Source organism: Canis lupus, chromosome 5, assembly GCF_048164855.1.
Source record: "Canis lupus baileyi chromosome 5, mCanLup2.hap1, whole genome shotgun sequence".
Lineage (NCBI taxonomy): Eukaryota > Metazoa > Chordata > Mammalia > Carnivora > Canidae > Canis > Canis lupus.
In genome coordinates, this window is record NC_132842.1 from 69,606,525 (window position 1) to 69,631,928 (window position 25,404).

General features: G+C 47.2%; 2 protein-coding genes across 3 annotated transcripts in view; one reads left to right on the top strand and one right to left on the bottom strand.

The window, feature by feature from the left end:
- Positions 1-830: 830 nt before the first annotated feature.
- Positions 831-3,235, top strand: MARCKSL1 (MARCKS like 1). Its single transcript, XM_072827258.1, has 2 exons — positions 831-1,118; positions 1,958-3,235. The coding sequence occupies exons 1-2, from the start codon at positions 1,032-1,034 to the stop codon at positions 2,468-2,470; spliced, it is 600 nt and encodes a 199-aa protein (XP_072683359.1). The 5' UTR covers positions 831-1,031; the 3' UTR covers positions 2,471-3,235.
- Positions 3,236-3,443: 208 nt separating this feature from the next.
- Positions 3,444-25,404, bottom strand: part of HDAC1 (histone deacetylase 1) — a 35,131-nt gene continuing 13,170 nt past the window's right edge. For both annotated transcript variants that reach the window (XM_072827256.1, XM_072827257.1), the window contains exons 3-14: positions 17,751-17,868; positions 10,883-10,957; positions 9,385-9,523; positions 8,783-8,924; positions 7,659-7,751; positions 6,422-6,530; positions 6,199-6,339; positions 5,543-5,651; positions 5,318-5,448; positions 4,886-5,038; positions 4,324-4,372; positions 3,444-4,049 (exon numbers count right to left, since the gene is read on the bottom strand). In XM_072827256.1, the coding sequence (XP_072683357.1) occupies positions 4,022-4,049; positions 4,324-4,372; positions 4,886-5,038; positions 5,318-5,448; positions 5,543-5,651; positions 6,199-6,339; positions 6,422-6,530; positions 7,659-7,751; positions 8,783-8,924; positions 9,385-9,523; positions 10,883-10,957; positions 17,751-17,868 (1,287 nt within the window). In that variant the 3' untranslated portion in view covers positions 3,444-4,021. The remainder of the gene's footprint in view (positions 4,050-4,323; positions 4,373-4,885; positions 5,039-5,317; positions 5,449-5,542; positions 5,652-6,198; positions 6,340-6,421; positions 6,531-7,658; positions 7,752-8,782; positions 8,925-9,384; positions 9,524-10,882; positions 10,958-17,750; positions 17,869-25,404) is intronic.

The following is a 25,404-nucleotide window of genomic DNA, read 5'->3' on the forward strand; positions in this document are numbered from 1 at the left end:
CCCTCCTGGAGTTCCTCTGCCTTAATGTGGGGGAGCAGATGTAGGGGGAGAGCATCTGACAAGTCAGACAGGTTGTGTCAACGTCTCTGAGCCTCAGACTCTTCAGCTGTCACAGGGGATGGAAATGCCCTTGTAGATCGCAGGACCGCCCCGAGGGGGGCTGAGGGCCAGGGAGCCGGAGGGTGAGCCTGTCAGTGGGGGTTTGGTGTGACCGGCTGCCAGGGGATTGGGAGGAGAGCTGGGGGCCGGGCCTCACCAGCCTGACCAGAGTGCCTCCGCGGCGGGCCGGATCCCCCAGGCTGACCCGGGCAGGCAGGCGGGGACGTGGGTGGGACCCGTGACGGTGTCCAGGCCTGAGGGGGCGCAGATCCCGGCGCGGGGCCCAGCGGCTTCTATGACCACATTCTCCGGAGCGTAACTCTGGACCAGCCCTCTGGCGAGTCTGGGCATGTGAGCCCTTCCAGGAGTTCTAGGGGGAGACTGACAGGGGCTGTCAGTGCAGGACCGAGGCGTCCGGGGCCACTCCAGGTGCGGGGGCGTCCACCCTGGCGGGGGCGGCGACAGGAGGGAACGATTGCTCTCCCTTTCCTCTGGGAGCACGTCCTCTACCCAGCTCGCTTAACGACCCGCCTCCCCCCTTCCACGTTGGCCCCCACCCGCCCCGGATAGGAGAGCGGGCTGGGGGTATCAGACCGCCAGCGTCGCCCACTGCGCAAGTGGGGCCCGGGACCTGAGCCCGCCTCTGCTCCTCGATTGGGCGCTCATTTAAATGTCCGGCCCCGCCCCGAGCTCGGGGCGCATATATAAGGCGGCTCGGCGGGCGGCGGGCGGCATTCTGGCGCGGAGCGGAGCGGTGGCGGGCGTAGCCAGCGGGTCGGGCGCCGAGAGGGGGTGCAGCTCGGTTCCCCCCATACCCCTCCCCCTCAGGCGCGAGCCCCACCCCTCCGCCGGCCAGGCCGACCCGGCCGAACTATCCCCTGCGGCGCGAGCCCGGGGCCGCCCCGGGCGCCCCCCAGCAGACCCCCCCCATCATGGGCAGCCAGAGCTCCAAGGCTCCCCGGGGCGACGTGACCGCCGAGGAGGCAGCAGGCGCTTCCCCTGCTAAGGCCAACGGACAGGTGGGTGCGCTCGGCACGGCCCGCCCTGGCCCCCTCCTCCCGCACCTCGCCCCCTCTGGGGCCCTGGGCCGGGGCCGCGCGCTTTGTCCGGCCCGGGACACGCGGCGCCCCCTCCCCCGCCCGGTCCCTTTGTTCTCGGCGCCGCAGCCCCCGCGGGCGAAGCGAGGGGAGGGGCGGGGAGGGGGCGCCGGCCTGGCCCCGCCGCCTTCTTTGTTTGCGGTCCCGGCCCCCGGCGCTGCCCCCCGGCCGCCCCGAGTGCCGCGCGGGGAACAAAGGCGCTGGCGGGCCGCGCCAAGGGGGCGCCCAGGGGCCGCGGGGCGGGTGCCCGGGGAGGGGGGAGGGCACTCCTCCCGCAGGCCCGACCTCGGTGGCTCACAGCCCTTTTTTTAGTGGGGAGTCGAGATGTGGGGAGAGCCCGAGGTGGGTGGGGGGCCCGTTTACACAAAGCGGGAGGCTGGGAAAATGGGCCGTCCAGGTGCGGAGAAGAGCGCCCCGGGGCGGCTTCCCGCCCGATGTCGGCTTGCAGGGCTCGCCCGCCCGCGGGGAATCGGCGGCCGCGAGCGGGTCTGCGCCGAATGGAGAGCGCGCCCCGGGGGAGGTGGGTGGGGGGCCACGGGACCCCAGCGCCTCCTGCCGGCCGTGGCCTCTGCGCTGTCGGCCCCCGCGCGCTCGTGAGGGCAGGAGGGAGATGTTTGACGGGATCCTGGTGGGGGTGAGGCCACAAGCAGCCTCCCGGGTTGCAGAAGAGTCGGGATCCTATTGCCTGGAAGGGGTCAGGGGCGGGTGGGGGGAGGAGGGGTAGAGCCCCAGGCCTCATTGCTGTCTCCTCTGCCCTGCAGGAGAATGGCCACGTGAAAAGCAATGGAGACTTATCCCCCAAGGGTGAAGGGGAGTCGCCCCCCGTGAACGGAACAGAGGAGGCAGCCGGGGCCACTGGCGATGCCATCGAGCCAGCACCCCCTAGCCAGGGCGCTGAGGTCAAGGGGGATGCCCCCGCCAAGGAGACCCCCAAGAAGAAGAAGAAATTCTCTTTCAAGAAGCCTTTCAAATTGAGTGGTCTGTCCTTCAAGAGAAATCGGAAGGAGGGTGGGGGTGATTCCTCTGCCTCCTCACCCACAGAGGAAGAGCAGGAGCAGGGCGAGATCGGTGCCTGCGGCGAGGAAGGCACAGCCCAGGAAGGGAAGGCTGCCGCCACCCCTGAGAGCCAGGAGCCCCAGGCCAAGGGGGCAGAGGCTAGTGCTGCCTCCAAGGGAGGAGACACAGAAGAAGAGGCAGGGCCCCAGGCTGCAGAGCCGTCCACTCCCTCGGGGCCGGAGAGTGGCCCTACACCTGCCGGCGAGCAGAATGAGTAGCTGGGTGGGGGCAGGTGGGTGATCTCTAAGCTGCAAAAACTGTGCTGTCCTTGTGAGGTCACTCCCTGGACCTGGTGCCCTGGCTGCCTTCCTGTGCCCAGAAAGGAAGGGGCTGTTGCCCCCTCCCAGCCACGTTCCCTCTCCTTTTCCCTCCTGTGGATTCTCCCATCATCCATCTGGCCTTCCTCTTAAGGCCAGCTGAAGATGGTCCCTTGCAGTTTCCCGAGTTAGGTTAGTGATGTGAAATATGCTCCTGCCCCTGGCCCTACCTCTCCTGCCCCTACCCCTGCAGAAGGCAATTGCTGGTTTTCTTCCCCAGTTCTTTTCCAAGTAGGTTTTGTTTACTCCCCAAATCCCTGAGCCAGATGTGGGGTGCCTACACTCCCAAACCCGAGTGTCCAGCCTTCCCCTCTGTTGAGTTTTTAGTCTCTTGTGCTGTGCCTAGTGGCACCTGGGCTGGGGAGGACACTGCCCCTGTCTAGGTTTTTATAAATGTCTTACTCAAGTTCAAACCTCCAGCTTGTGAATCGACTGTGTCTCTTTTTTGACTTGGTAAGCAAGTATTAGGCTTTGGGGTGGGGGGGAGGTCTGTAATGTGAAACAACTTCTTGTTGTCTTTTTTTTTCCCCCTCCCATTGTTGTAAATAACTTTTAATGGCCAAACCCCAGATTTGTACTTTTTTTTTTTTTTCTAACTGCTAAAACCATTCTCTTCCACCTGGTTTTACTGTAACATTTGGAAAAGGAATAAATGTCGTCCCTTTAGTAGTGCTTTTTAATGAGTGGTCTTCTGGGGGTAGGGTGAGAAGATCGGTTAACCTCAACCCTTGTGGGAGGGATTAGGGTGAAGGTTAAGTTTGTGGGGTTGTTTCCTTGTTCATGGAGTTGCCCAGATTCTCCTGGACACGAGAAGGGCAGGGAAGTGGAGTTGAAATCAACCCAGGGATACTGCTAGGAGACAAGCTCAGGAGGATGTAGAAATGTACCATTTTATTACAAAGATTCTCATGAAAATGAAAATAGTATCTCAAAAAAGGATACCTGACTTATCAATCGCCACCTGCAGAACTGGGCAAGGATAGAGGGCAGGCAGTGAGTTCCTTGGCTCACATGGGGCCAGTGGGAAGGTATGATAAGAGAACCAATCTAAAAATGGCTGATGTTACCTTAAGGAGCCTGATGGGAGGGTCCCAGAAGACCCAGCCACTCCTAGAATGCTCAATGAGGGCACCTTTCCAAAGCTACGAAGCAGGCACTTGGCATTTCTGGATTTTGTCCTATGGCTGCTTAAAAGCATGCCTTCCAGAACCGGTACCCTTTATGGTTCAAAATTAAGAACTGGGGAAGGATGGGTGGCGAGGCAGCCACTAGAAAAGCTCACTCATAATGTGTGCCCTAGGCTCAGGGCCCTGGTTCCTGTCTAGTCCCTGGGGATATTTATATTTAATATATTTTTATATAAATACACAGAGAAATAGAAAATATAAAATCTGAGGGGTTGTGGGAGAAAGGTGGGGAACTTGGCAGGAAACCAGAACTGGAGAGGTCTGCTCAGGCCAACTTGACCTCCTCCTTGACCCTGTGGAGAGAGCAGAGACTGGCATGAGATAACGTGCCCCAGAGGCCTGGAGGCAAAAATACGGGGACAATGACTTCTATAGGACCCCAGCTGCCCAGGTGACTGCCAAGGGCTGGGGCTTCCTAGCTCTGCCTAGAACTGCAGAGACAGACAGACTGGTCCCTGAAAGAGGTCTTTGTAAGCTGCACCAGCTGTCCCTGCGCCTCCCTCGGCAGGGCGGACAAAGGGGCTGGTGCTCCAATGCCAGGGAGATGGCCGACAGCTCCTTCCTCACCCTTTGGCTTCTTGCTTCTCCTCCTTGGTTTTCTCCTCTTCTGTGACTTCTAGAACATAAGAGTGCAGGGATGGCCAAGGCTCCCCTCCAGAAAGACCCATGGAATCTTCACTTAGGCTGAACCCCCTTCCCCAACACAGCTCACTGGACATACAAAAGAGAAAAGCCCATCCCAGGCCCTCCCCTTGAGCCCTGCAGAGAACAAACAGGTTGGACCGGTTTCCCAGCCTGCTAGTGCCTGAACCCGGTGGGCGGGGGCAGCCCCCTGGGAACCTGGGGTGAAGCACTGGGAAAGGGGCTTGGGTGGTGTGTGAGAGCCACACTCCTGACCATGGGGAGACTAGGCATGTCCCTGGCTCTGGAGCCTGGCAGGGCTCAACCGGCCAGTGCAGATAACAAATTGAATTTCATTCTTTTGTGGGTCCTGCTGTTTCTGGGGGTGGAGGCAGAACCCCAACAGAAGGCAGGGCCTGAGTCAGCTCCCTCCTAGAGCCCTACATACATTCATCCTCCTCTGGGGCCTGGGGCTCAAGACCCAAGTCTGGGCATGACCCAAACCCACCTTTCTTCTCTTCTGGGTCTTTCTCTTTTTCGTCCTCAGTTTTGACTCTCTTGGCTTTTTTGAAGTTGGAAGAGTTCTTACGACCACCTTCTCCCTCCTCATCAGAGTCCGAGAACTCTTCCTCACAGGCAATTCGTTTGTCAGATGAACAGACTGGGAGGCAATGGGAAATGTAAGTGAGACAGCAGGAGATCAGCTTTACCTCAAGGTCTGTGCCCAGTGCTTCCCTGTGTGTCCTCCAAGAGACACCAAGGGAAGGGGGTGACTAAGAAGAGGGGAAGGAAACTCAGACTCCCTAAATTGTCCCAAGAACTAGAACATGGGTTTCTCAACAGATGAGTAGCTTAGGAGGAACATGGAACCAAGAACAGGGGTGGGAAGCCAGAGCTACCTACTGAACGGGAAGGTACCGCCCCCGGATCTGGGTCTTACTAGAGATGCGCTTGTCAGGGTCTTCTTCGTCCTCGTCGCCACTCTCCTCTGGAATGGCATCCTCAGGAATCACCTGCATTTGGACCCCAGGTGCGTGGGGCAGCATTCTCAGGTTCTCAAACAGTCGCTGTCTATGGCCAATGGTAGAGAGGGTGGCTGGGCTCTGGTTAGGGACAAACCAGAGCCTGGAATGTTCAATCAGGGGGTGCATGGGGATATACTCACTTGATCTTCTCCAGGTATTCATTGGTATTCTGGTTGGTCATATTGGAAGGACTGATGTGAAGTTTGAAATCTGGTCCAAAGTATTCAAAGTAGTCATTGTACGGAAGCTCTAATTGGGGCAGGAGATAGGAGTCAAGAGACCTGGCTGCCACAGGACCCCAAGAAAAAAGCATTTGTAGGTTTGTCTGGACCTGTCAGCCCAACCATCTAACACAGAAGAATGCCTCTGAGATGGTGAGACTTGGGTACTTAGTGGGGTTTCAATCTTTTTAATGCTGTTCTCCAGTGTCACCCTCCAACATACACACAATGAGAAGAGGCACAAGCCCAATTTGGAAAAATTTAGGCAATGCCCATTGGGAGCATTTCCTCACTGACTATCCCAGATCCCCTACAGAGTAGAAATTCCAAAGCTATAAATAACCACTGATAATTCTGTCTAGACCAGAAGCAGGAGGGAGAGAGGACAGGGTCAAGAAAGGACTCAGGAAAAACTGGTGGTCTGACTATCACAAGAGGATAGGCAGGAGAATTAATCGATGACTAGCATCAGAAGAGGGGAGGCCACACAGCTAGTGGGAAACGGCTTGTGAACTTGAGGAAACACAAGCTTCAGCTGTGCCCAGCCCAGCCTGGCTTGGCCCTGGAGCTCTCACCATTCGGGATTTCCGTGTCCAGGGCCACAGCTGTTTCATATGTCCAGCAGCGGGCCACATTACGGATGGTGTAGCCGCCTCCTCCCAGCATCAGCATAGGCAGGTTGAAGCTCTTCACAAACTCCACACACTTGGCGTGCCCTTCGGGGAAGAAAGGGTTTGTTGGATTACAGGAGCACCCAGCAGGACCCTGCCCACCCATCCCTATGCTACCTGGCCTCACCTTTGATCGTGAGATTGAAGCAACCTAACCGATCCCCAGACAGGGAGTCAGAGCCACACTGTAAGACCACCGCACTGGGCTGGAACATCTCCATCACTTTGGACATGACCTAAAAGGACACATCCCGGTAACCACCAGCTTGAAGAGGTTATGTGATGTTTGGGGCTACAAAGGATGGGTGCAGTACTTTGGCATCATTTACTCCTACTTTCCACTCTCCCTCATGCTGGGTGGTAGGGAGCATCAGTCTGGGATTTCAATTTTCCAATTTGAAAGGCTCTCAAGATCTTTCTAGCTCTAGTAATGCTGAACCTGGAACAGCCTCATCTTTTGCTTCCTTCACTGCCCAAGCTCCAGTGCCACTTCTGACTGTCAGCTGCATCTGCCTTCAGTCCTACAGACTCTGTGCCTCATATTGTGAGGGGGCACTCACTTTCATCTTTCTCACTCTGACAAGATTTTGATATCACCTAGGACAAAGACCATATGTTGGGCTTCGCTGCTACCCTTACTATAAGGCATATAGGAAGCACTTCACTACCTGACCCTATTAGGTTAATAATAAGCCAGTGATGGTTCCTTGTGGCTTACAGGCAAAGATTTAACTCCTCAGCTCAGCATTCAAGGCCCCCTTTGAAATCCTGACCCCAACATATGTTTCCCATCACATCCTTCAATGGTCCTCCCATATTTGAACTAGTCTAGATGCAGCTACATACAGGCACCTCTGTACTTCTGCTGGTGCTGTTCCCCCTGTTGAATGCCACCCCTGCTCTCCAGCCTCCACCTCCTTTACATAGGCAACTCATTTTTCAAAGTCCAGCTCAAATATCACCACCTCTGTGAAGTCATCTCTGACTACCCTCCCCCCAGCCCAGGCAGCCATTTGTCTCCCACCCTTCTGTTCATCTTGCAAAAACAGTAATGACCACACGCTGTCGTGTATGTGCCTGCCTCCCGCAATGTAGACTGTGAGGTCTTCAAGGGTATGATTCATGTCTTAGATATTCTTGTATCCAACAGAGGGCCTGACCCACAGAAGGCATCAATAAATATTTGCATGAATTTCATTCCCCTAGCTGACCACACAGCATACAATCCAGGGTCAAAACACATCTCATTTCCCAATCAGCTTCTCGGGGTTGGGGGAGAAGTACCTAGGTATGCTGGAGGTACTTTGCTACCCATCCCTCAGACTAAGTCTGATTGCAGCCCGGGTGGTGGATAAGCCACTTACCGGCTTGAAAATGGCCTCATAGGACTCGTCATCGATCCCATCTCGGAGCGGGTAGTTAACAGCATAATACTTGCCTTTGCCAGCCCCAATATCCTAATCAAGAAGGACATTAAAGTAATAGTGAAAGATGAAGCTAGGAAGAAGTTCAAGATGGGGGCTGGAAGGCTAAGGAAAGAGGCAGTGGTTCTGAGAGAGACAGGTGGGGCCCTGGAGCTGAGCCAGGGACAGAACAGGGGCATCTTGGCTAATACCATCCCTCACACAGGCTCACATCTCTGGACACACCACTGAGCCTGCGCCCAGGCTGAGAACTATTTATGGAGCCAGAGATGGAATACCCTACCCCATAGCACAAGACCTCACCTTTGGATTGGGTTAGAGCTGCTGGTGGCTGGGTCACAGAACTAACACTCACCCTGGGACAACCTTTTTCCTCCCCAGAGAAGGCAGAAGAGTTCTTTAGAATTGGAAATGCCCACTTAAAAAAAAAACGAAAGAAAGAAAAAAAAAAAGGAAATGCCCACTTATTCTAGTGCTTGCCACAGCAAACAGATGAACTAGTGCCACTCTTTCACCAGAGGGTTACATGGAAAAGGGCTTGTTTCATAGTCATGATAATAGAAGCAGATACAAGAGTTTGATGAGTTAGCTTCCAAGGACTCTTATCCTGAGGTCTATTGATGGGCTTCTGTAAGGGGAGGTATCTGTTATTAACTATTCACTATCAGACACAAAAGGTTTCCTATACTTTCTTGAGGACAGAGTCCATAGCTTGCAGTCAGATGATCAAAGGGAAAGGTTAAGAACCCTTGAGACGGTCCATAAGAATTCCAATTCCTAGCCCACTGGAGTGAACCTGATGTTTCTAGCCTAAAATTCAAGTCCTATGGGACATCTGAGTAGTGTAACGTAACTTAGCTATGGCCAGGAGGGACCTCTCATGAGAGCCCTATCCCTCTCTTCCTCCAGAATAAGGGAGGAAGGCGATCAGGGCAGGTACCCTAGGCTGGGGTATGATGTCCTGAATGGCTAAAGAGGCAGGAGTGGTTTCTGGTGACATGAGATAGGAGAGTTAGAGCTGGCAGCTGAGGGTGAGCTGGTAGGCCCCTGAAGGGAGTTCTCACCCGTAGGTCCCCAGTTCCTGGGAAGTACTCTCCGTATTTATGAAAGGACACAGTCATGACCCGGTCTGTGGTATAGAAGGCCTCTTCCACGCCATCGCCGTGGTGAATATCAATGTCAATATACAGCACCCTCTGGTGATACCTAGGATCAGAAGGGGGTCAGGGGTCTGGGGGCTCTCTGGGGATGGGACGCGCCAAGGGCGCCAGGTCCCAGCTTACCGGGCTGGCTGCCTCCCTCAGGTATCTCTAAGCACCAGAGACGTGGAAACTGGCTGAAGGAAGGTGGAAGAGCGGCAGGGTGTCTCCAGAGGCCTGACCAAGCCGACCAAGTCCGATCTTCCTACTCTACAGCCAGGGTCAACTCCAGCCACACAGGGACACTTTGGAGGCAGGATCTGAGCAGTGCCTGCCCCTGATCTTGCCGTGGGCTCAGATCAAACCAGGACCCCGTCAAGGAGAGGATGGCCAGAGACACTCACTGAACACAATCCTAGCCAACACACTGCTAGGAAAAGTAAACTAGGGAGGCAAGCCCATGGGGAGAGGGAAGTGGGAACCTGGCCTAAGGTGCTCCTCCAAGAGACAAGGCCAGGCAGGCATACTTTAGCAGTTCCAGGATGGCCAAGACGATATCATTGACGTAACAGAAGCCAGATGCCTCAGACTTCTTTGCATGGTGCAGCCCCCCGGCCCAATTCACAGCGATGTCTGTCTGCTGCTTATTCAATTTCACAGCACTCGCTGGGTGTGAGAGAGCAAACACAAGACTGTTAGCAAACCATCTTCTCCCTTTCCCCAAGAAGCCCAGAAAACCAGTGAGAGGTAGGACCTATCAGACAACTGGACTGTACGATCCAGAGGCCAGTCCTCTCCCTCCTTCCCTATTCCAACAGAGAGTAAATATGACCCTGGCTACTCTAAACAACTTTTTTCCAAACTGAGGGTGGTAACCCATCAGTAAGCCTTAAAATTGGTTTAATGGGTCATGATTAGTATGTGTGTACTAAACAAAACAGACTAGGATAAAATAACAGTAAAGGTAAATGCTCTTCTGTGAAACTGGCTTCTGAGCAAGAATGTGCATGCAGAACCTCAACTGCGTGTAAATGTATTTATTACTGGGGTTCATGGTCAAAAAATGATGAAGATACTGACTGAAGGTATCAGAAGCTCCAAGTACAAACTGGCCCCAGAAGCTAGAGAAATAGACACTTGTGTAATCAGGTGCATTTGTGGCAGTGTAATTCTAACAGCAATAAAAACATGGAACAAGTCAAGTGATCCAACAAGAGGGGACTGATTATATCAACTAAAGTTGGTCCATAACATGGAATAATCATGTAGCCACTAGAAATCATGCTATAGTCTACTAGAACTAAAGAAATTTTAAAGATTTATTAAGTAAAAGATGCAGACACAAAACTATACACATGTGACACATTTTTGCAAAATACAGATGTATATGTTTAATCCACATATATACACACAGAAAAAAGAATGGATATATAAACACCTAAATGGTAATAACGATTATCTGTGGACAGTGTGATTGTGGGCAACTTTTTTCTGTGCACATCTTTGTTCTCTGAGATTATATTGGGAGCCAAAGGGGAGAGGAGAGGAAATAAGGATCATAGGAAAATAAATATTTGTTAAGAAAGGGTTTAGAGTAATCATAGAGGTAATCTAGAAGTTAATAATGGAAGTGGGAGATATGTGGGGACTATTTCTGACCTCTAAAGGTAATTACTATGGTCTTTTGTAAGACACAGATGGTGACACTTCCCATTTTCATAGCACTTTGCAGTCTGCAAATTGCTTCTATGTACAGCATCTCCACAACCCCATGAGGTCCGCAGGGAATTCCAGTATTTAAGATCTCTTGGTAGGAAAGGACAATCAAGGACACCTGTCAGTACCATGTCAGAGACTAAACCTAGGCTGGGACTGAACCAGAAGGATATTTTAAAAGACGTAAGGTAAAAACTCATAGGACCGTTTAAAGGGTCCCAGATCAACCCCACTGGGACAGCGGCCTAAAAGGCAGGCCTCACTAGTACAACCCAGCACAGCCCGTGAGGAGGGAGGTATATTCCTTACCCACAGAGCCACCAGTAGATAACTGACAGAATTCAAACAGGCCATCAAATACTGGACAGTCCTCACCGACGTTGACTTGAAAGACATAAGGGAAAGGTTAGTTTCCACAATTCCTTTAGTTTTTGTTTACACATATGAGCCTATAGGGCGGGGGGAATCCACAGAATTTGGATTCATAAGGCTTGGTCTAGTTCAGGCTCTACTTACTGATTCTTTTTTTTTTTTTTTTTAAAGACTTTATTTATTTATTCATAAGAGACACAGAGAGAGGGACAGAGACACAGGCAGAGGGAGAAGCAGGCTCCATGAAGGGAGCCCGATGTGGGACTCAATCCCGGGTCTCCAGGGTCACATCCTGGGCCAAAGGCAGCACTAAACCGCTGAACCACCAGGGCTGCCCTACTTACTGATTCTGTGACTGGATCAAGTCATTTAACTTCTCAGAGCTTTGGCTCATTACCTTTAAGTAGCAACCATGATATCTGCCTCACCTAAATGTTGAGAAGATTAACAGAAGTCTTACTGGGGAAGAATACAGCAAGTAAGTACTTGGAAAATGTTAGCTCTTTCCTCGAGGGAGAAAATTGAGCTACTTATTCCTGGGTTGGTTCAGATCTCACTCCAGCTGACTAACAAGGCAGAGAAAAACTGAGACCTATATAACTATCATCCACTGAATGCTTAACAATGTGCCAGACACTGTGCTAAAGGCTTTAGATACCTCGCACGACCTTCTAAGGCAATTTGGTCCTATTTTATAAATGGGGAAACCAGCTCAGAGACGTGAACTCCTAATAAATAGCAGAGGCGATCTTAAACATTGGTCTGCCTGCCCTAAAAGCCCATGAAAATATACTCAGGCCTTCTCCCCAATAATTTCATATACAATCTCATTTGATCCTCATCACAACCCCATGAGTTGGACAAGACACATCAACCCCACTGTCCAGAGGAACAAACAGATCCAGAGAATTAAGCGACCTGCCCATAGTTATATAAGGAGGCAGTGGCAGAGCCAGAATGAGAGTCCAGGTGTCTCGACTCCCACAGTCCAGGGCTCTTGCTACTACACCCAAGTGACAACTGGAGTCAAGTTATTTCCGGCCTAAAGGGGCAAAAGTCCAAACTAACACATAATGAGGAAACACATGCAAACAGTGATGCAAATGAACTGAGAAGCTGAGAGGCAGGAAAGGAAGCACACCTGAGGGCTGTAGAGTCACAGAGCTAGGGAGGAACCTCAGGGCTCCGAGTCTCCTCTCCTAGAAAAGGAAGCTATGAGGGGTGCCTGGGGGGCTCAGTCAGTTGAGCATCCGACTCTTGGTTTCACCTCAGAGCCAGATGAGGCTCTGAGGCTCAGCACAGAGGCTGCTCAAGATTCTCTCCCTCTCTCTCCCCCTCAGTCCACTCTCAAGCAGTCTCTCTCACATAAACAAAATCTTTAAGAAAACAACCAAAAAAAGGAAACTATTGAGACATGAATGATACACAGGAAATTACAGGCAGGGTAGGCTAGACCCTTATCCCTTGCTCTGGCCTTCCTATTGCACTTGCTGTCAACTGGGGTTCCCCACGGAGAACAAGGAGGAGCCCTAGGAGGAGGGTAGCAGAGCCCAGCTCAGACTGCGGTAACCCACTGAGAGGGCTGAAGCTCAGTCTGCAGTAACTACACACGCTACCCACTCTGGCACTGGCCTAGACTGAGAGGGCTCCCTGCCAAGACAAGCGCTCTGGGGAAGTGCGGCCTGCAGAAGGGGGTGAGCAGTAGTCCGTAGCTATCACCCTCACTCCCCAGTTGTGCACTGGGAGGCTGTGTCAATAAGAACTTTGGTCCCTGGGGCCAGGATCCTTATCCACTGGCAACCGACTGCCCCTTCCAGCTGCTTCCTCCTTCATTGGGTTTGGCCTGCCTAGGTTTCCAGAGTTTTGCTTATACTCCCATCTGGGATGTGGAGCCACCATGGGAGGAAATGGTTGTTTTATTTATGTTTTATTATTATTATTATTATTATTATTATTATTATTATTATTTTAAATATTTTATTTATTTATTCATGAGAGACACAGAGAGAAAGAGAGAAAGAAAGAGGCAGAGACACAGGCAGAGGGAGAAGCAGGCTCCATGCAGGGAGACTGACGTGGGACTCGATCCTGGGATTCCAGGATCATTCCCTGGGCCGAAGGCAGGCGCTAAACTGCTGAGCCACCCAGGCGTCCCTTTATTATTATTTTTAAGTAAGCTCTATACCCAACATGAGGCTGGAACTCATGACTCTCAGACTGAGAGTTCGTACTCTCAGTTCGCCAGCCAGGTGGGCCAGGAAATGGTTTAGATAAGAGAAAAAAATATTTTCCTTCAGCCCCAAACCAACACGTGGCTCAAAGAGCCAGCCCATTATTCTCAGCTCAACAAGCTGTGTGACTGGAGATGGAAAGGGGGGAAGGGACTGAAGACCCTCACTTGTGCTCATCTGTGAAATTAGGGAGGACTTTTCTATGGGTTTCTCTCTTCCCACTACAAATACGTTTCTTACTCTTAGGCTGGAGTTAGAACGAAGGGAGCAACAGTGGGTGAGAGATGGGAGAGCAGAGGGAGATGGGGAAGGCGGTAAAAAGCACACTGCAGAAAGAGATGCATGGGATTAACAGGGACTTCAGGAGAGGGCTTGTACACTGTGGTGCTATAATGGGGGGCGGGGAGTGGAGGGTAAGAGAGAAGGGTGTGTGATCAAGGGGAGGCGACCAAGGGGGCTTCAACTATATTGGTAATGTTTTCTTTATTAGGCTGGGAGTGGGTAGTTGGATGTTCATTCTATTACTTTTTATACTTTTCTGTGGAAACATTCCATTCTCCATTCTACCACTGCCTTGCTGGGTGATTCTGGGAAAGTCATTTCACTTCAGTTTATGTATCTATAAAATAGACGACAATATCTCTAAATTCTACCACCATAATTCCCCTTTATCATTTTTCCACCATGTTTCACATTCTGATAAACTATCTGGCCAAAAAACCCAAAACTGCATTTATTGATGTTTGAACCCATTTTATTTATTTATTACTATTTTTAAGAAGGCCTGAGCCCAACAGGCCATGAGCTCCCTGGCAGGCAAAGGCTGGCTGATAGGAAACCAAGTGCAAATGGGCAGATCAAGCCAGGCTGTCAGGGAGCTCACTGTACATCATGGTCCCATTTTAACTAATTAAAATATTAGGTCAGAACTTTTTTTTTTTAAGATTTTATTTCTTTATTCATGAGAGAGAGAGAGAGAGACTGAGATAATAGGCAGAGGGAGAAGCAGGCTCCCCGCGGGGAGCCCAATGTAGGACTCAATCCCAGGACCCTGGGATCATGACCTGAGCCAAAGGCAGATGCTCAACCACTAAGCCACCCAAACATCCTAGGTCAGAACTTCTGATCAAGATTCTCAAGGTCTCAAAATGACCACAAAATGTCTATTACATTCTAGCCAAGAGCAAGGAAGCCTAACTTACTTTTAGTCTTATTACACATATAACTTCCTAGGTTAGATATTGGTAATATAATAAAAGAGCTTGGCTCTCACATCCCTGTTATTGTCTCTGTAGATACCCCTGGTTATATAGCACTTCACTAAATGACATCTTTCTATAACCCTATGGATCAAGTCAGTAAGGTGCCTTAAAGTCCTTAGAGAGTTTCATCCTTCCAAATCCATCTTCAATGAGAGAAAATCCCAGACCTAATTTTTTTTTAAAAGATTTTATTTATTTGAGAGAGAGCAAGCAAGAGAGAGAGAAAGAGCAGGGGGAGGGGCAGAGGGAGAGAGAGAAGCAGATTCCCCACTAAGCAGGGACCCTGACGTGAAGCTTGATCCCAGGACTCCAGGATCATGACCTGAGCTAAAGGCAGACATTTAACCCACTGAGCCACCCAGGTGCCCCCCAAATCGATCGATCGATCGATCTATCTATCTACTTACTTATTTGTGGGAGGGACTCGATTTTATTTATTTATTCATGAGAGACACACACAGAGAGGCAGAGACACAGGCAGAGGGAGAAGCAGGCTCCTTGTAGGGAGCCCAATGTGGGACTCGATCCCGGGACTCCAGGATCATGCGCTGAGCTGAAGGCAGACGCCCAACCGCTGAGCCACCCAGCCGTCCCCAGACCTAATCTTTTAATACACAACCTTAGAATGCTAGTTTCCGGAAAACTGGAGCAAACTGGGAGCCAGACCCAAACCTGGGCATTCCTCAGGGCCTAATATTTTATGTCTGCTTTGACAGATTTGAAAATAATGAAAGTAATATGTCATCACAGCAAAAGTTACTATTCATTGACAGTCAGTGCTCTCACTTCTATCCCCCCAACCTCCACTATGAAAAAGTCATTACTGTCTTTCTTTTTTTTTTTTTCAGGATTTTATTTATTTATTCATGAGAGACACAGAGAGAGAGACAGAGACATAGGCAAAGGGAGAAGCAAGTTCCCCATGGGGAACCTGATGAGGAACTGGATCCCAGGACCCTGGGATCACACACTGACCCAGAGGCAGATGCTCAACCACTGAACCACCCAAGTGTCCCTTCCTTTTTTTTTTTTTTTTTTTTTTTAAGATTTTATTTATTTAATTGAGAGAGAGCATGTGTGAGGTAGGGGGCAGAGGGAGACGGAGAAGGACAAGCAGACTCTCCACTGAGCAAGAAGCCCAACTCAGGGCTGGAGCCCAACTCAGGGACCTAAGCCAAAGACAGACACTTAAATGACTGAGCCACCCACCCATGTGCCCCTGTCTTTCTTTTAAAGAAAAGAAAACAAGTGTGCCTGGACGGTACAGTCAGTTTAGCACCTGGCTCTTGGTTTGGGCTTGTGTCATGATCTCAGGATCATGAGATCAGGCCCTGTATCGGGCTCTGGGCTCAGCAGCACAGTCTGCATGAGATTCACTCTCCATCTCCCTCTGCCTCTACCCCTACATAAGCACACTCTCTCTTAAATAAAAAAATCTTTAAAAACTAAATAAAGAAAAGAAAATAGGCTCAGAGAGGCTAGGTGCTTGCTTAAGAACACACAGCAGCTAAGTAGTAGAGCTAAAGAATTCAAACCACGACATCAAAGCTCATTTTCTCTCTTTAACACCAAGCTCCTTCTCTAATGAGAATCCTCTCTGCTGACAATGGAGCCTGATCAGTGGCCTAAATAGGTTATGAGAAGCCCTAAAGCCATCCAGAGCAAAGGAAGGAATTTGTCTCATCTTGAAAGCAAATAAGATCTTGTCAATTCAAAGAGCAAATACTGCACTTAGAGGGGACAGTACTGGGATGCCTGGGTGGCTCAGCGGTTAAGTGTCTGCCTTCAGCTTGGGGCATAATCCTGGGTCTGGGGATCGAGTCCCACATCAGGCTCCCTGCATGGAGCCTGATTCTCCCTCTGCCTGTGTCTCTGCCTCTCCTTCTCTCTCTGTGTCTCTCATGAATAAATAAATAAAATCTTAAAAAAAAAAAAGAGGGGACAGTATTGTTGTAGGTGGTAAAGAAGCTTGATGCTTTAAAAAAAAGTCTCTGTGGCTCTGTAATCATTACAACTAAACAATTATTGTAACAAATAAACTTTCTGCCTTGGGAATCAGACTACCTTGTGGCCAGTAGCAACAAGTGCCACAGATTTGCTGATATTACAAGTTCAATAAAGTGTTGTTATGTGAAAAAAAAAAAAAAAGATTTGCTGATATTTCAAAATAAGCTGTTATAAGCTAATTAAAACTTCTGGAAAAAAAACTTCTCTGGACAATGTTGCTTCATTGTTTTATTATATGAGATATCAGGTGCTGAGAGAAAATTTTAATATAACACAAGGGAGAAGTCAGATAATAGTTTTTCTCCCAAATTTCAACACATTTTCTCCCTTAGCTGAAACAATCCCCATGATTCCTATGAACCGAGTGTAGCTTCTGAGATGCCACCTGTTCTGAGCTTCAAGTCTCAGGAAGCAGGAGCAAAATCACCTCAACTCAAAGATCACATCATCGGCAGCCCCGGTGGTGCAGCGGTTTAGCGCCGCCTGCAGCCTCGGGTGTGATCCTGGAGACCCAGGATCGAGACCCAGGATCGAGTCCCACATCGGGCTTTCTGCATGGAGCCTGTTTCTCCCTCTGCCTGTGTCTCTGCCTCTCTCTTCGCTCTCTCTGAATGAATAAATAAATAAATCTTTAAAAAAAAAATCACATCATCTAGAGTCTAAGTGGCCACTCAATTTTCAATTAACACTCACAAAAATGAGAACAGTTAAACTTGTGTGGGATGACACCCAGTCCATTTTATAAAAATCTGAGGGAAAGTGACTTGCCTGGTCAGTTAAGTGTCAGAGCTGGGGCTTCTATCTCCTATGTCTCTCTACCAGGTCAGTGCTTTTTCCATAACAACATTTACAGTTTCCTTGGCATAGTATTGTGAATCTAACTAGACAAAGATCAAACTCTATTCCTTATAATCAAGATACAAGGAAAACCAGACTTGAGAAAAAAGCAGCACTCTGGCATCCTTGAGAGGCAGGGGAAATTAAGCGTCAGCTGAATAGGAGATACTAGGGAAGACAGGGTAGACTTCTACAATTCAAAGGTAGATCCAGGGGCACCTGGGTGGCTCAATTGGTCAAGTGTCTGCCTTTGGCTCAGGTCATGATCTCAGGGTCCTGGGAGTAAGCCTGCATCCAGTTCCCTGCTCAGCGGAGTCTGCTTCTCCTTCTGCCTCTGTCCCTCCTGACAGCTCATGCTCACTCACTCGCTCTCTCACAAATAAATAAATAAAATCTTTAAAAAAAATAAAAATCAAAGGCAGACCTGACTGGGGCCTCGAGAGTAAGGAGGGAACAGAATGGACTTACATCTCTGCATCTGCTTACTGTACTCGGACATGTTATCTGGGCGGATGGAGCGCAAGAATTTAATGTAGTCATCACTGTGGTACTTGGTCATCTCCTCGGCATTGGCTTTGTGAGGGCGCTAGAGGGCAGAGGGGAGAAAGGACGCGTTATTCCTGACCGTGGCCAATCTTCACCCAGTCTACTCTGAACACCTGTATCAGCCTAGCACTGAGCTAGGTGCTGTAAAGGTGAGGGGAGGGGGGGGGGGGACCCACTGATTAGATTAAGGCCTCAGGAAATTTACAGTCTAATTAGGCACATAAGATTATCAAATAAGATTCAGTATCAGAAGACCCTGACTGCAACTCAAGCTCTGTTGCTTAGGTAAGTCTATCTAGTGAGCCTCAATTTTCTCATTTACTAAACAGGAACAACTTCTACCTCACAGGGATCACGAGAATTGGATGAGATGTTGAATCTCTTTGTAAACTGTGAAGTGCTTTACAAACTCTTCATTCTTTTTAATTCTAAATAAAACAATATATAGTTATGGGCCAAATGGCTCTAAGAGTTTGAGGAAAAAGGGTGACTAACAATAATTGAAATATGAAATCTTTTATAAATCACCATCACACCAACAATTCTGATCGTACCCTCCCCATTGAAACTTCCTTGACATGGTAATTTCCAGAATGTTATCCTAACATTCTGATTCATCTCCCCCCCCTTTTTTTAAATTTTTTTTTCATCTTTCCCTTTTTAAAAACCTCTTCTCTTCCTCCCATCTCTTAAAGGTAGGTCTTCTAAGATGACCCTCTGCTTTTCTTTTCTAGCTACCAATACCTTTCTAGTTTATAAAAAGCATTTTTTTTTTTTAAGATTTCATTTATTTATTCATGAGTGACACAGAGAGAGAAAGAAAGGCAGAGACAGGCAGAGGCAGAAGCAGACTCCATGCAGGGAGCCTGATGTGGGACTTGATCCTGAGACTCCAGGATCATGCCCTGGGCCAAAGGCAGGCGCTAAACCGCTGAGGCCACCCAGGGACCCCATAAAGCATTTTCAATACATACCTAACATTGTTTACCCTAAGTCAGGCATTGTATGCTATTTTGTGATCCTTACCACAACTTCTTAAACTCCATACTATTATTAACCTCATTTTGCCCCCAGGGAGGTTAAGTAATTTGTCCAAGGTTACACAGCTGGAAAATTGACTAGGAACCCAGAGGTCTGGCTGCAGGCACTACCTGACTCTTGTTTAATCCTCACTTAATATAAGGAGGAATGTAAGAATAAAAGATGGATACTGTTCTATAGAACACAGTCATAGTGAAAGCAGCAAGACATGGCCCCAAATACTAAATTGCTTTTTCTATATTAAGCCTTTTACCCTCACAGCAATGTTGCGGACAGAGCTTTGATTATCCCTTCTACATAGATACCTGCCCAGACTCACTCCATCTTGCTTTCTGCTCTGAGCTCCAGATTCACAATTCCAACAGCTTCTCAGCCAGCCCCACTTGTGAATCCTAGCGGCACTTCAAATTCAACTGGATCTAACAACTTATAGAGAGCCCAAAGGCATTCAAATTTAACTTCACTTCCAGACTTCTCTTTTACTATTTTTGTTAATGACACCAAAATCCACTCAGGCTGCGAAACTAAATGTAATCCTTAATTCCACCCTCTTTGACTTCCATTTCAATCCATTGCCTATCCCCTTCATTATAGGTACTCCATAATCTTGACTGCATCCACCACCTTATTTCTCCTATGCTCTTCTTTCCCAGTGTTCCCATCCTCACTACCATTCACCCAGTTGCTCAAGACAGAAGCCACCCTTAATTTTGCATTCCTCATCTACTACATTCAACAAGGACAAAGCCCATTTCAAAAGCTGCCCCTTTTATGAAGTAAAAACAAATCTTGCTCTAAGAACCTATCTTCATCCCAGGCCACAAAGTTCCAAGAAATGTGACCACACAGCCAAAAATCACAAAACATGCAAGGAAACAAAGCCCTAAGAGTGAGAGCTAATAGAAACAACAAATAGCAGAAAAAGATTTACAGATACCTTGGATATATGATTAATTTTTTAAAAATGCATAACATTTCTATATGCAAATAAATCTAAGTATAAAATTTTATTTTTATTTTTATTATTTTTTAAGATTTTTTTTAAAGATTTCTTTTGTTTATTCATGAGAGACACACAGAGAGAGGCAGAGACACAGGCAGAGGCCATATACTTTATTGTAAAGTATACCAGTTTATCCATTCAACTGTTGATGAATAGTTGAGATTTTGACTGTCAGTCTAAAGTTTTATAAATTTCTCCTTATGGCGCAGCCAGGGTGGCTCATTGGTTTAGCACTGCCTTCAGCCCAGAGCCTGATCCTGGGGACCCGCGATTGAGTCCCACGTCGGACTCCTTGCGTGGAGCCTACTTCTCCCTCTGCCTGTGTCTCTGCCTCTCTCTCTCTCTCTCTCTCTCTCTCTCATGAATAAATAAATAAAATCTTAAAAAAATAAAAGACTAGTAAAAAAATAAGTAAAAAAGGGACCCCTTCTTGGGAGAATGTTACATAATCATGGGTCCTCAACTCGCATAAAATTCTGTCTTCTCTCTCCAAACCCACTTTATTCATCTTAAAATGACAGTGATACCTTTATTTCTAAGGTCCAATCAACCGAACTTCCCTGCCAATTCACTGTGGCTCAGCAGCTTAGCGCCTGCCTTGGGCCCGGGGCGTAATCCTGGAGTCCCAGGATCAAGTTGCACATCAGGCTCCCTGCACGGAGCCTGCTTCTCCCTCTGCCTATTTCTCTGCCTCTTTCTCTCTGTGTCTCTCATGAATAAATAAATAAAATGTTTTAAAAAGTAAATAAAAAGTAAAATAAAAAGTCCTAAATAAACGGAGATATGCCATGTTCATGGATTCAAAGACTAAATATTCTCAAAATATCAATTTTCCCTAAGATGATATAAAGATTCAATAAAATTACAACCAAAATCTCAGCAGATTTGTTTATAGTATTTGATGAGTTCTAAAATTTATATAGAAGTTCAAAAGGCATGGCGCCTGGGTGGCTTAGTCGGTTAAGCATCTGCCTTCCTCTCTGGTCATGATCCAGAGTCCTCCAGTTGAGCCACCAGAATCAGCCGGGAGCCCCCTTCTCCCTTCTCCCTCTGCTGCTCCATGCACACGCGTGCTCGCTCTCTCTGTCAAATAAATAAATAAAATCTTTAAAAAAATTACAAAAGGCAAATAGCAAGTCACTTTTTACTTATATTTTTATTTAAAGATTTTATTTGTTTATTCATGAGAGACATACAGAGAGAAAGAGGCAGAGACATAGGCAGAGGGAGAAGCAGGCTTCTCGCAGAGAGCCTGATGTGGGACTCGATCCCAGAACCCCGGGATCACGCCCTGAGCCAAAGACAGACGCTCAAACGCTAAGCCACCCATGCATCCCGCAAGTCACTTTTTTTTATTTTTTATTTATGATAGTTACACAGAGAGAGAGAGAGAGAGGCAGAGACATAGGCAGAGGGAGAAGCAGGCTCCATGCACCGGGAGCCCGACGTGGGATTCGATCCCGGGTCTCCAGGATCGCGCCCTGGGCCAAAGGCAGGCACCAAACCCCTGCGCCACCCAGGGATCCCACTTTTTTTTTTTTTTTTAAAGAACAAAGTGGAAGGACTTGTGCTACTAGGTATCAAGACGTACTTGTGCTACTAGGTATCAACACGTACCAAAGAACCATTATAATTAAGCCACTGGGTATTGGCATATGGGGTAATAAACAGACCAAGTCAACAGAACACAGAGCCCAGAAACAGACCCATACACACTGCTTGGCATAAAGCTGGTGCTTACTAAGTATTTGTGGAATGAATGAACAAATATGGACATCTCATACATAAAAGAGCTGGCACTTAGATCAATGGAGAAACAACAGACTTTTCAGTAAATCAGCTAGGACAATACAAGGGAAAAATTTCAGTGGATTCCTACCTCAAACCATATTGACAAATCAATTCTAAATATAGTAAATACATATACGTGAAAGCAAACCTATAAAGCTTTTATCTTTTTAAACTGTTTTTATTTTTAAGTAAACTCTATGCCCAACATGGAACCTGAACTCACGACCCCAAGACCAGGAGCCACATGCTCTACTGACAGAGTCAGCTAGGCGCCCCCCATAAAGCCTTTTTTTAAAAAAAATATTTTATTTATTTATTCATGAGAGACACAGAAAGAGGCAGAGACACAGCAGAGAGAGAAGCAGGTTCCTCACAGGGAACCTAATGTGGGACTCAATCCTGAGACAGGGATCATGCCCTGAGCCAAAGGCAGATGCTCAACCGCTGAGCCACCCAGGCATTCCCCCTATAAAGCTTTTAATTTTTTAAAAGATTTTATTTATTTATTCATGAGAGACACACAGAGAGAGAGGCAGAGACACAGGCAGAGGGAGAAGCAGGCTCCCTGCAGGGAGCCTGATGTGCCACTTGATCCTGGAGCGCCAGGATCATCCCCTGAGCCAAACGCAGATGCTCAACTGCTGGGCCAACCAGGCATCCCCCCATAAAGCTTTTAAAGGATGAACTTAGGAGAAGACCCTAAGGGTTGAGGATTTTATTTTTTTCTCTTTTCTCTTTCTTTCTTTCTTTCTTTCTTTCTTTCTTTCTTTCTTTCTTTCTTTCTTTCTTTCTTTCTTTCCCTTTCTCTTTCTTTCTTTCTTTCTTTCTTTCTTTCTTTCTTTCTTTCTTTCTCTCTCTCTCTCTCTCCTTCCTTCCTTCTTTTTTTCTTTTCTTTTTCCTTCCTTCCTTCCTTCCTTCCTTCCTTCCTTCCTTCCTTCCTTCGTAATCTTCACAGCTAACATGGGGCTCAAACTCACGATATGGAGATAAAGAGTTGCATGCTCTTCTGACTAAACTAGTCAGGTGCCCCAAGGGAAGGATTTCTAGAGACACAAATGCACTTATAACAGAAACAATTAATAATTATGACTATATTAAAATCAGTAATTTCCGTTCATTAAAGATAGAGTGAAAAGACAAAACCAGAGTAGAAGATATTTAGAGCAGGGCGTCTGGGTAGCACAGTTGGTTAAACATCTCTTAGCTTTGACCCAGGTAGTGATCTCAGGGGTTTGTGGGATCCAGACCCACACTGGGCTCCATTCTCAGCAGTTTGCTTAAAGATTCTCTCTCTCCCTCTGCTCCTTCCTGCCGTGTACTCTCTCTTTCTCTCAAATAAATAATCTTAAAAAAAAAGATATTTAGAGCAATAAACTGACACTGGACTACCTCTACTAAAATAAAGTACTACTACAAATTGGTAAGGGAAAAAACTCACACCCTTGGGATTGAGAGTCATACACTTCACTGACTAAGCCAGCCAGACACCTCTCAAGCTATCACTTACACATTGCCAGTGGGAGTATAAATTCATTTGACTACAATGAAAAGCAACGTAGCATTTGTTATTCACATACCCTACAGTCCAGCAGTTCTAGTGCTAGAGAAACAGTCAAAAGAAACTTTTGCATACATGCACTAAGAGATATGTACAAGAATATCCAAAGCACTGTTCCTAACATTAAAAAGTGAAATACAGGGATCCCTGGGTGGCGCAGCGGTTTAGCGCCTGCCTTTGGCCCAGGGCGCGATCCTGGAGACCCAGGATCAAGTCCCACGTCAGGCTCCCGGTGCATGGAGCCTGCTTCTCCCTCTGCCTGTGTCTCTGCCTCTCTCTCTCTCTCACTGTGTGCCTATCATAAATAAATAAAAATTAAAAAAAAAATAAAAAAAAAGTGAAATACAAATTAAGATCATGGGAGAATGGATAAATTGAAAGATAATGACAAAATATTTTTCAGCAGAGAATAATCAAAAAACTATAGCTATATGCAGCAAGGTAGTTGGATTTTACTAACATAATATTGTGTGATAAAAAAACAAGTCACAAGAGGCACCTGGCTGGCTCAGTTGGAAGAGTATGCAGCTTGCTTGCTTGCTTGTTTTTTTAAGATTTTATTTAGTTATTTGAGAGAGAAGTCAGGGGAGGAGCAAAGGGAAAGGAGAGGGGAAGCAGACTCTTCCCTGCACACAGAGCCCAGGACCTTGAGTTCATGACTTGAGCTGACATCAGACACTTATCCAACTAAGCCATCCTGGTTCCCCCAGAAGAGCATGTAACTTTTGATCAGAGAGTCATGAGTTTGAGCCCTATGTTGGGTGTGGAGATTATTAAAAATAAATAAACTTTTTAAATAAAAGATATATTTATTTATTCAAGAGAGACAGAGACAGAGACATAGGCAGAGGGAGTATAGGCTGCTCAGAGGGAGCCCAATGCAGGACTGGATCCTAGATCCTGGTATCACGCCCTGAGCCAAAGGCAGATACTCAACTGCTGAGCCACCCAGGCGTCCCTAAATAAAGAAACTTAAAAAAAAAAAAAAGATTACATGTAGGACACCTTTTTTTAAAAGTTCAAAGATAAGTAAATAATTACTATATATTGTTTAGGCATACACACAGGATAAACATTTTTTTAAAAGATAGAAATAATAGGGGATCCCTGAGTGGCGCAGCGGTTTGGCGCCTGCCTTTGGCCCAGGGCGCGATCCTGGAGACCTGGGATCGAGTCCCACGTCGGGCTCCCGGTGCATGGAGCCTGCTTCTCCCTCTGCCTGTGTCTCTGCCTCTCTCTCTCTCTCTCTCTCTCTCTGTGTGACTATCATAAATAAAAATTAAAAAAAAAAAAGATAGAAATAATAAATACAAAATTTAGAGGTGATCAGGGTGTAGGAATATTGATGTCTCAACAGCCATTAAGATATTGAATAAGCAGTAAAATATATTTTTTCTTTTCTTTTTTTCTTTTTTTTAAAGATTTTGTTTATTTATTCATGACAGACACAGAGAGAAAGCAGAGATACAGGCAAAAGGAGAAGCAGGCTCCATGCAGGGAGCCTGATGTGGGACTCATTCCCGGGACTCCAGGATCATGCCCTGAGCCACCCAGGCATCCCAAATATATATTTTCAAAAGACCAAAAATGACCTTCCTTTGATGCTTATGAGCCAAGGATAACTTTATCTCAATTCTGTATATCCAAGTTCCAATTAAAACAAAAACAGACAATCAAGTAGGAAAATGGGTAAAAGGCTTGAAAAGGGACTTGGATAAGGAAACTTGAATGGCCAATAAACAAAAAAGATCCTTACTCTCCCTAGGTTGAAATCAAGGAAAACATAAATCAAAAAAATAGTTAAAATATCATTTCACGTTAAGCTAAACTGACAAAAAAATTAAATATGACAAAATCAAGTGTTGGCAAAGACTTAAAGCAACTGCAATTCTTCTACATTGCTGGCAACTGGAAACCATTTTGACTCCCTAATAAGGGTAAATATGTACATACGTCCTGTAGTATATTCTTTCAATGAAATACAGTGAAAATAAATCCAGCTGTGTGCATCAACATGTATCATTCTCAAGAACATGTTGAGCAAAAAAGGTAGGTCATATAATCAGTACTGTATGACTCCATTCACATAACATTTAAACATGTAAAACTAGAACATGTATTGTTTAAGAATATATACTGGTAAAATTATCTTTAAAAAGCTAGGAAATAGGGACACCTGGGTG